Genomic DNA, 10,670 nt, shown 5'->3' with positions numbered 1-10,670 from the left:
TGAGGGATGGCTTTGGCCGGAGGTGCTTGGGTGGGTTCTGCTGCCGCCTTCCCGGCGGAGAGAGGCCCCGGGGTGCCGGAGCAGCCCCTGCCCGTCCGTCTGCGCAGGCTGGCCGGGGTGCCGGAGCAGCCCCTGCCCGTCCGTCTGCGCAGGCTGGCCGGGGTGCCGGAGCAGCCCCTGCCCGTCCGTCTGCGCAGGCTGGCCGGGGTGCCGGAGCAGCCCCTGCCCGTCCGTCTGCGCAGGCTGGCCGCGCAAGTCCCCGGCAGCGCACACCGAGGGGCTGCGCCCAGCCCGGGCACGGCCTGTCCCGCGGAGCGGCCCGCAGGCCGCAGCCGAACAAAGGCAAAATGCCCGCAGGGCGCGGGCGGCCCTCCCGGCTCCGCGCAGCGCCGGCCTCTCGCCGCCGGGGCCGCCGTGTCCTCGCAGGGGCGGCGGGGCCCTGGGGGGAGCAGCCCTGCACCGTGTCGGCGCGGCGGAGCCGCTCCCAGCCTTTCCGCACCGACTCGGAACTTTCTTCTCCCGGAGGCGGAGCCGGAGCTTCGCCTGCACCTGCCCCGCCGGAGGGGCCGCCCGGAGCCACCGCGCAGTAGCGCCGGGGAGGGCCGGGCCGGGCCGCAGGTGAGGAGCCGGCGGCGGGGCCCGGGCCCCAGCCCCAGCCGGGTCGGGGTGGGGGGGCGGGCCGGGCCCCTCGGTGCCTCGGCCGGGCAAATGGGGCGGGGGGGGAGCCGGGTGCCGGCCGTGCCCCCCCGCTCCTCCGCGGCTGCCCCTGCCCGCAGCGGGACCCGCCGCTCCCCGCCCCAGGCACGAAACCCGGGCAAACCTCTCGGGGCAGCAGAAGCCGCAGGGAAGGTGGCGGTAGCGGCGGGGCCCGAAGCGGGCAGCCCAGGCGGCCCAGCCGCGGGAGGGGGATCCGCGCTGCCGGGGGGCGCGGGCCGGCCAGTACCCTCGCTGGGCGCTGACCCCCGTCCCCCCTGCCCCTCGTGTCCTTTCTGCCCCTTCCGTCATTTCTGTCCTTTCTGCCTCTTCTGTCCTTTCTGCTCCTCCCGCCCTTTCTGTCCTTTCTGCCCCTTTTTGCCCCTCCCGTCCTTTCTGTCCTTTCTGCCCCTCCCGCCCTTTCTGTCCTTTCTGCCCCTTTCTGCCCCTCCCGCCCTTTCTGTCCTTTCTGCCCCTCCCGCCCTTTCTGTCCTTTCTGCCCCTTTTTGCCCCTCCCGTCCTTTCTGCCCCTTTCTGCCCCTCCCGCCCTTTCTGTCCTTTCTGCCTCTTCTGTCCTTTCTGCCCCTTTTTGCCCCTCTCGTCCTTTCTGCCCCTCCCGCCCTTTCTGCCCTTTCTGCGCCTCCTGCCCAGGCACCGCTGCTCACCCTGCCACCGGAGGAGGGCCAGGCCGCAGCAATCCCGGCTCCGCTGGCAGGGATTTCTGTGTGCCCCGCAGCAGGATGGATCGCTACCGGTACTTTATCTTCAACCAGAGGAGCATGGTGGTGCTGGGCCTGTTCCAGCTCGCCTTCAGTACCGTGTGCGTCGTCAGTGGGTTCATAGATGACATTTTCAGAACGGAGGCTCAGCTGGGCAAAACCAGAGCTCCAATTTGGGCCGGGATGGTAAGTGGCGCCTTATTTTCTGTGCTGTTTTTGCAGTTTTTCCTCCCTGCCATTGCTACTACTCAGCTTGGGGTGGGAGGGAGGCTAGGACTTCTTGCTGGCTCTTCCCTGCTTTCCTGCTTTGAACCCAGATAATAAAAGTTTCCTTATCATGGCATAGGCAGGAGCATGCAAGCAGACTTCCCTGTGAAGGAGCTAAATAACATACATTTCTACTGGATAATGTAGAAAATTATCTAGTTTTCTAGATAACTAGGGGCCTAGTGGCAATCGACAGGGTTTTTTTGCAGAAGCGTAGTGACCCCAGAGAAGGCACCAAAGATTCAGAGGCGAATGCTTCATCCTCACATCAGTTAGATGAACATGTGGGTGATGATGGGTGTCCCACGCACAGTGCCATTCCTTCTCTGTAACACAGTGAGGAGCAGGCAGCGGGTATCCTCGCTGCCAGCGTTCAGTACCCCACTGGTGAGCCACGCCGCGAGGGCATTGGCACTCAAGCACTCCCTTCCATCCAGGGGCTGCCTGTCTCCTTTCATAGTTCTCTTTCTTCCATCTACAAGATGCATAAGGACTTGGAAAAGTGTTGTGCATTGTTAGCACTTTAATCGGACTTATTTAATCATTTTTATTATTTGGCCAGAGCTGTGAAGCCAGTCAGAGGATTGCTGCTGTGGGGGGAGTGAGTGGGCAAGATGCATTTCATGCGGTGTCCTGCCCCCAGGAGATGCTGCAGAGGAAAACAGAAGAAATCAGCAATTCTCTTTCCATTTCTGACCCAAGCCTTGAAAACAAGGGCTTTTCACCTGCTCTGTAGTAGTTTATCTTCCAAATCTAATACTTGTCTCCCAGCTACCAACTCCTTTTGTGTTCTGCAGGTGATGGGAGTCCCAGGCGTCCTGGCTTTGTTTTCCTCTCAGAGGAAGAATCCAGTCCTTGTAAGCTGGGCAGGGAGGTGGTTGGCTGCGTGTTTACAGGGCAGGGGCAAAACGTTGGGGCAATTGAAAACAGTTTTGGTAGGGAATGAGCTGGCTGGTCCTTCTGCAGGATTGAGAGCTTACTTCCTCGAGTTATATTCATAAAAGGTGCTACGTTCCTAAGCAAAAGGAGGATGCAGTGTTGCCCACTGCAGCAGACAAGTGCTGGCTCTAATAATAAGCAAAAATCTGTAAAAATGCTTGCTTCCAAATGCATTTCTTCTGGTGTTCCTTCCTGTTATGAAAAATTGTGGACACTAAAATCAGAAACAAATTAATTGTCTTGCATTTCCTAGGCAGCCACGTAAACCCCAGGGGGGGGATATTGTTTATAAGTAAGAGATCTCTAAGAACAAAGTCTTTGGTTCAACTAGCACCTGTGGTTAAAGTTTAGGACCTAGTTGTATCTCAGAAATCCAGTGTCATGAAAACCTTTACTGCTCTGTGTTTGGCTTCCAGGTGGCTGTTGCTACCACTTTTTAGTGTTACGAGGGGTCAAAGGCTAGTGACTACAATGCTTGTCAGTACATTATGTCTGTATTAATTGTGTGGACTTGTCAGAGGATAGTTTTAATTTCTGCTCCCCTTCTTTACCTCCTTTAATTTCTCTCTCTAGGTGAACGTGCTGATAGTTGCTTCCATAATCTCTTGTATCGCCATTTTCATCATAATAGTTTATAGCTCCTTCACACTGAACTATGGTGAAGAGGAGGAGCCAAGTTCTGTCCCAGTCCATGTTATGCATACCGTAAGTATTGATATCATGCTTGTTACTGGGGAACATGACTGTCTTAATCTGCAAATGCTACTAGGCGTGACTTAGAAACTGAAGCAGGCTTCCAGGATGCCTAAATCGGAAGTTTGAAGTGGTGCCTGGAGCAGAGCACTTGTTTAAAAAACGTTTGGGTAAGTTTATAGTTAAGTATCAGGTCAGGTACTGAAAACCACAAAACCCATCAGGGCTGGATAGATCTTCCATAGTTAACTCCTGCCGTTTGCTGCTGCTGCAGTATGGCTAGTGTTGGTGGCTATGTGCATGAGTACCCAGCTCGCGTAGACGCCCATCTGAGAAGCAGCTGCTTGAGAGCAACAGCTTGTCCCCGGAGACGTGCACACTAGGTGTGCGCCTGGACGCACTGCAGTTTTGCTGCTGCTGAGTGCCAACGGGTTTCGATTGTGCCAGGAAAAAGTCACGGTGCTGCTCGTGGAAAGGGGGTAGGTTGCTGGCTGTATCCCTGGTCTGGTTTGAGACAGCAATTGCTAGGCTCGAATCCTTTCCAGCGTGCACCTCAGGTGATAAAGTTAGGGCAGTTACAGGTCAGCTGGTTAAAAGTGGGTATTACTTAAAGCACGTCCTCCACAGTAAAGCTGAAAAGAAGGAATGAGTTAGCCCTTTTGTACCTCAGAGCTGGTACAAGCGATGGCTGCCTGTGGGGATTAGTTTATTGCAGGACAAACTGAAATATCAGGCTGCCAAGGGACAGGGTAGCAAGAAGACGTTTGTCATATTTAGTGTGAAGAGGAGCAGCCATTCCTTGGGTTTCTACTTATTGTTAAAGCTATTTCCAAACCCGATGATGTTGCGTGTTGTCTCACATTTGATCAGAAGACTTATTTTACTGCTTGCTCTTTTACTGTTTGAGGTTCACACTTTGCTTGTTCTTCAGAGCACAGGAAGAAAAGCCTTAAATAGTGCTGACTCTGAATGTCTCCTATGATGCCGTTGTGGTATACTTGCAGCCGTTGTGATATTTTTTTGGTGGAGAGCTTCAGTTTTTTAATACAGCTTTAACATCTCCTTTTCTGCTTGCAGTTCGTACTCAAAAAAGTAGTCAAGGGTGCTAACATAGCCATGCTAGTTGCATCTATCTGCAGTGCTTTTGTTGTGCTGGTGGTCACTTACTTGGGATGCCGGAGTCTTCCACGCTGCTCGTGCTATGACAGTGTAACTGGGATGGTGAGTGAGAAGTCCCGGGCACCCATTTATTTGTACTGAGTACAGATGGGAGGGGAAGAAACTGGGGAGAAAAGGTGTTGTTCTTCGATAAACCTAGCCTCAGCTCTACCTCGGTCATCCAAGGCTAATTCTGAGAAATAAGTGAATGTTAGAAGGGGTTTATACTGTTTGTATTTTTCTTTTTACTACCTCCCTCTTATTTACAGTCTTATTTACAGACCTAGCGTAAGTTTTCTCCATTTTCCAAACCATTAGTGCTGAAGCTACTGTGGTCCCAATTGCTATGAATTCCTGTTCTCCTCAAAAGCTGCTCTTTCTTCTCTCACTCTTAAACCAACAGTTGCTCCTGGTGCATCATTTTAAAGACTTACTGGTACTTACACGCCAAGATGCTTTATCTGTAGAACCGCAAATTCAGTAACAATTTACTGTGAAGGTAGTGAGGCACTGTCCCAGGTTGCCCAGAGCAGCTGTGGGTGCCCCATCCCTGGCAGTGCTCAAGGCCAGGCTGGACGGGGCTGGGAGCAACCTGGACTGGTGGGGGGTGTCCCTGCCCGTGGCAGGGGGTTGGAACTAGGTGGTTCTTAAGGTGCCTTCCAACCCAAACCGTTCTATGATTCTATGGTAATAAAAATATCCCCTGTACCGCGTGTGAAGTGTAGGGAGGATGATGGCACCACATTTTACTGCTCAATTATGAGGACTCTTCCTCAAGTGATGGGGCACATGCTGCATGTCTCTGCTAAGTGAGCTCAGTAAATACCAGCTACTTTACTGGAGCAATTCTGATGGTATTAAACATGTACATCCGACCACCTCATTTGCTATTATTAATGGGTACAGGTTACAAGGCAGCTGTTCTTGACTAAAGATACCGAGTGTGTAATGTGAGGCTGCTTTAAACTTTCAAAATAAAACTTGTTAGGAGGAGTGGACTACACAGACTTTGTCAAGGAGTGCAGGTGTATCTTCTTGAACAAACTCACAGATGAGGTTTTTGATGGCATTGTTTCTTTCATAGGAATGGTTGCAACCTAGTGAGGACCAAAATCAGGCAGTGGAAATGGTTTGTGCTGTACAAAGTGAGTAACTTTTCCCCTCTGTGTATTTGGATATTCACCAGGGACGTGGAAGGAACATCCTGAATAAGCTTTACTTCCCGGGCCAAAATCATGATAACCAAAATACTCCGAGCCAAAAGGAATGCAGGATTTTGTGCGAGTGTCTACAACAGGTTTAATGGTTTCCTTTTTCCTTCCCCACACAGGCCCTGGGGGCAGAATTTTTAACTTCCCAGATCGGTTTCCAGCCCAGGACGCAGACGCAGAGGAAGATGCATCCAAACCTCCACCATATATCAGAATGGCTTGAAAAAGTGGTCAAAGATTTTAAAGCTGCTGGTCTAAAAATGCGGCAGGGCAGGTGTAAGAAGTTCTTCATCTTTAAAGATGATTATGTACTTTTCCTTGTCCTTTTGAAAAACACACGGGAAAAGAGAGAACTACTGAATGCCCAATGTTCAGCAAAAATCACAGTGGAAAGGGGAGGATCTGCAGATGGTTTTGGACATTCAGACTTCGTGTAGTTAAAATACCTCATTGCCTCTGGAAAGCGTGAGCATTTTTTCCTCCAGGTTTTGTACTTAAATCATGTTTTATTCCGCTAGAATTAATCATAAAATTTGTCTAGCAGTGCTAGCCTTAGGCATACAAATGTTAAATACAATTAATTTTTAAAAGAAACTGGTTGTGGAGTATTTCCCTGCTCCAACTGCTGCCTCAATTTCTCCCCCTTAGCCAATGACTTGTTTGGATGATACGATAGTGGGTGAAGGATAATGAACGACCCACTTCGTTACTGAGCGTTGGAATGCTTTTCCTTTTCTTCTTGGCAGGGATGTGGGCAGGTGATGTTTATGATACAAAGCCTTGCCAATGCTATTCAGGTACCTCTGTCAAAATGTGAGTTCTGTGGGGTGTACATGTGTCGGTACAATTAGTTTTAGTGCTGAAGTGTAATGCTAGAGCGTGGCAGGAACTGGAATTGCAGTAGCTCCTCTTACAGAGTAACCTCGATACTCTGAATTCAATTCAGGTTTTTCTATTTTGACTTGGCAGTTGAAAGTTTAACAGTTTAGTTTTAAAAAATGCTTATTTGGGGGCCCATTCTGCTCAAATTTATTACAGATCTAGACCAAGGTCCTCTGCTGGGCGTTCTCTAGAGGACCTCTTGATTCTCTAGACCAAGGATACAGCTTCCAGTCAGCTCCCTTCATCTCCTGAGGTGCATAAAATTCCTGTATGTACTTTATGATTCACTTTCAGGCAGGCTTAGTGGTGTCTGTCAAGTGATCATCTTGCCTGTAGGCCCTGAGCATGAAGTGGTAGATTACTTATCCCATGATGTAGATTGACACAGCACGTTCATTTGAACAGGGCTTGGAAAGTAAGTTCCCGTCTTGAGAAAGTGCTGTGAGTAGTAGGATAAGTCATGCCCACCACGAGGCATGTAACTCCAGGAATGATCTTAGATAAGGTTTATTTTATTGCAGTATATAAGGTGCCTTTCCCATTCCCAAGAGAAGAGGGAATTAATTTTTTCTTGATTTTTTTTTTTTTTTCTAGAGAGGGAAGTCTTTTTTGTAACACTAGTAAAGGGACTCTGACACCTAAATGAAGACCTTCACCTGATGAAAGTGCTATAGAGACAAAATGCCAGGCAGTCCTCTGAGTCCATGCTTATCACACATGCACTTAAAATGCCCTTGGTTCCAAAACAGCTTGCCACAGCTACATTATCAAAAATGAGCATTATGATGTGCAATTAATCCTGGCATATGCAAATTAGCAAATCCTGTCCAACTTCGTAGTCTCTTGGGGTTGGTGTGGTGCAGAGACGGACAGTTGGTTTCTATTAAATTATTTGTAAAATTCCTAGGACACTATATCTTCAGATTTTGAAGTTTATATTTGAAGATGATGTATACCTTTTATTGTCGTCTCAAACAGAAAAACGTCCTAAGCTGCGTGCTGAGGAAGTCCTAGTGGTCTCTGGCACCCCTTTGTACGTAAGATGCTTACCAAGCGTCTCGGTTACTGATATTACCCACTGAGATTATCAATGGCTGGAATTATGAAGACAGGTACTGGGATCAGGAGAGCAGCCCTAACCACCGTGCTCCCTCCGCAGCCCTCCCCCAGTCACACACTGCTTCCCCTGCTGCCGCGCTTTGGCCGGAGGAGCTGCACCCATCCAGCCCTCGGTGCTCAGGCCAGCAGTTCAGCTCAGGGCTGCAGGTCCTACTCCAGCAACCGGTACGCTGACTGTGCGCCATGGTAGCCAAAATCTTTCTGGCTTTGGCTCCAGATACCTTCATGCATTTGCCTACACCAGCCAAAACACAGTTGATGTCACTGTGGATGCCCATTTGCAGGTATCAATATTTGAATTGCTGTATTAAAGTGAATATCAAACATTGTAATTGGAGAAGTGATGCTATTTCTTTTTCTCTGGTGTAATGCCTGTCAGCAAGCACCAAAACACTGAACGTGACTGCTTTATCCTCAGATACTTCTAGCGTAACTCCAAACAGACTGCAATTAAATGCTGGAGTTTTTCTCCTTGATTAACATTAATGGCTGTTCTTGTACGCTAAAAGAAAGTAAGACTCCCTGAGAGGTTATTGTGATTACTAATAGCTAAAAGCAGTGTGGCTTGCTTCTCCTTTAGTCTAAAACAGTTTCTGCTTTTGAAAGGAGAAAATTTCTAGAAGTAGCTTGTTGCTGAAATGCCCTGCTCGGCCACAAAGTGCACGGCTCAGCCACTGCATGGGCTCCGGGGGGAGGGAATGGTCCCATCCAGAAGTGCTACCCTGTACTAGTCACTGCAGCCGGAGGTGGCACGTACCCAGTAGAAGTCCACAGCCTTTGTCTGCTGGTTGGACAGAGCAGTCAGCTGCTCTTGCAGCCGTGCAGAGAACGCGCTTTAGCAGTGGACGTGGCCGTCCTGGGTTAACGGTTGGACTTGATGGTCTCAGAACTCTTTTTCAACCTAAATGATTTTATGATTCTGTCCTATATGTTACTAGTCTTTTGTCTGAAAGCAGGACTGTTTCCATTGTCCCAGAAGGATAACTGCTGAGGTGAGGGTAGAAGATCCTCAGCTGTCCTGCAGGGCGTGTGTGACCACAGCTGGTGCAGGCCAGGTCCTGTTGGCACAGCTGTGAGGAACAAGCCAAGAACCCAATCCCTTTCTCCTGGCCAGCTTTGAGTTCTCCATCAGGGACACTTAGTGACGGGCAGCCCCCTGCCAGCACGGCCGGCACTCCTTTGGCTGTGAAGCAGCCTTAGCAGCAGATACTGAAGTAAGCGTGTAAAAGAGAAGTATGCTCTATGCTACTTCTAAATAAAAATGTATGTCATTGATCCAGCAGCAACTATAAAGCCCTTGATGGCCCTTACTTCTTTTTATAGGCCTTCCAGTGGTGTGACTAAGATCACTTACGGACCCACGATTTCAACAGTTCTTTCTACAAAAGGAGAGTTTCTAGACAAGAAACAGCTGCAATATGGAAATTGGTGGAAACTGCATACCAGTTCAGCGACACTCCCTCTAATGGGTTAGCATTGCAGAGAATATATATTCCTGATTGCAGCTTCCATTGCTATATTTAGTGGCCCGTTCTGCGTGCTGCGTACGGTGCCTTCCCAGAGCCTGCCCGTATCTCTGGGGATGTTTCATGGTTTGCGTCACCCCCAGCTTTCACTCATGGAAGTTGGATGGATTTTTATTTATTATGCAAACACACATCCATAGTGCCTCCAGAAGAAATAGCCTTGTTCTTTGTTCCCCACAGACTTCTCCTCACTGGCAAGATCCCAAGAACTGAGCCGACTTCCCTGTTCCTTCCTGGCACTGCAAGATTTCCCCTTTGGGATGGGCAAAGGCCGGTGGCTGCTGGAGGGAGGTATGGTCATGCATGACGTGGTGGCAGTCTGTGTCGAGGGGTGGGTGTAGCAGCAGTTGCATCTCAGCATGGTGCCTGTAGAATAAGGCAAGCAATGCCCAGGGGAAAAAAAATAGAAATTCCAGGTTCCACCTGAGCCCAGAGCTTGTTCTGCACCCAAACACCCTGCACCCGTGGGTGCTGCCCCTTAGCCACAGGTACCTTATGCTTCACCGCTAGGAAATGGAAATAACTTAGCATTTTGAAGATGAATAATGCAAACGTGCCTCAAATCTCCTGGACGTCAAACATCCAGCGCTTTTCTTGGGTGTATCAGAAACTGGCAATCTAACCTGAGCAGCCTGCAGGCAGGACACCAGCCCCTTGCTTTTGCATAGATTAAGGACCCCAGTTATGCATTCCTGCATGACAAAATTACACAAACACCAAACACTCCGTGCTCACCTTGCGTAGACATTATTTGTATTAAGGCCAAGATGAGGCATTTAGGTCCAAAAGCGGTTTGCTATTTTGAGTAAGCTTAGCCAAACGTTTCCCTATTCCCTGGCACACAAAGCAGACAAAATCCCCAGGCTACAGAAGCCAGGGCTGGGCTGCCAGCCTCTCCATTAGCAGTGGCCAGTTAATCACAGGCCTTAATCAGAAAGTTAATCAGGGAAGCTGGTTCTGTGAGTTAACATTCAACTAAGGGCAAAGTATTTACTGAAACTGTTTCCCACCAGAAAGGGCTAGAAAGTGCCGAGGGACGAGGGGAAGAGGAGGGGTCTGGATCACTGGGAGGATCAGAGAACTGTTTCAGGTAGGTTTTTGGGTTTTTGTTGGTTTGCGGGTTTTTTTGTAACTTCACTTCCAGTCCTGTAATACAACACTTACATCACCCTGTCTGACAGGAACATTTTGCTTTTTTTCTCAGCCTTGTTGGGTAACAGAAATGGTTTCAGACTGATACGGCATGCGCTGGACACTGCTTGCTACCGGTATGTGTGTTTAGTCTCTCTGGCCCTCACCCCTAAGGCAGTTTGCAGGCTCCAGGTACACATGGTAACTAACAGCGTGTGAGTATGGGGAAAAGTTCTTGGGCTTTAACTTGAGGAGGGGAAGCCTGCCATAGCAAACGGCATTTCTCAGCCTTCCCGAGCAGCTTTTCCGTAGAGGTAGCAACTGCTTTATTC

General features: G+C 49.6%; 1 protein-coding gene across 3 annotated transcripts; it reads left to right on the top strand.

Annotated features, from left to right (window-relative positions):
• The first annotated feature begins 298 nt into the window (after nucleotides 1–298).
• LOC114012821 (uncharacterized) lies at nucleotides 299–6,274 on the top strand. 3 transcript variants are annotated; one of them, XM_055797364.1, is made up of 7 exons: nucleotides 299–618; nucleotides 1,433–1,598; nucleotides 2,477–2,536; nucleotides 3,192–3,323; nucleotides 4,389–4,532; nucleotides 5,554–5,614; nucleotides 5,800–6,274. In XM_055797364.1, the coding sequence occupies exons 2-7, from the start codon at nucleotides 1,434–1,436 to the stop codon at nucleotides 5,901–5,903; spliced, it is 666 nt and encodes a 221-aa protein (XP_055653339.1). In that variant the 5' UTR covers nucleotides 299–618; nucleotide 1,433; the 3' UTR covers nucleotides 5,904–6,274. The 3 variants fall into 3 exon arrangements, with proteins under 3 accessions (XP_055653339.1, XP_055653338.1, XP_055653337.1); XM_055797363.1 differs by having other exon boundaries at nucleotides 300–618; nucleotides 1,430–1,598; XM_055797362.1 differs by having other exon boundaries at nucleotides 300–618; nucleotides 1,345–1,598.
• The last annotated feature ends 4,396 nt before the right edge of the window (nucleotides 6,275–10,670 follow it).

Source organism: Falco peregrinus, chromosome 2 (assembly GCF_023634155.1).
Source record: "Falco peregrinus isolate bFalPer1 chromosome 2, bFalPer1.pri, whole genome shotgun sequence".
Taxonomy (NCBI): domain Eukaryota; kingdom Metazoa; phylum Chordata; class Aves; order Falconiformes; family Falconidae; genus Falco; species Falco peregrinus.
The sequence above is the reverse complement of the archived record's forward strand: the minus strand, read 5'-3'. Positions and strand labels throughout refer to the sequence as shown.

Bases quoted from the DNA above. Each gene is read 5' to 3' on its own strand.
- LOC114012821 (XM_055797364.1), top strand. From the start codon at position 1,434: ATGGATCGCTACCGGTACTTTATCTTCAACCAGAGGAGCATGGTGGTG. The intron at 1,599-2,476 runs GTAAGTGGCGCC...TGTGTTCTGCAG, and splicing joins CTCCAATTTGGGCCGGGATG to GTGATGGGAGTCCCAGGCGT. The intron at 4,533-5,553 runs GTGAGTGAGAAG...TTTCTTTCATAG, and splicing joins ATGACAGTGTAACTGGGATG to GAATGGTTGCAACCTAGTGA.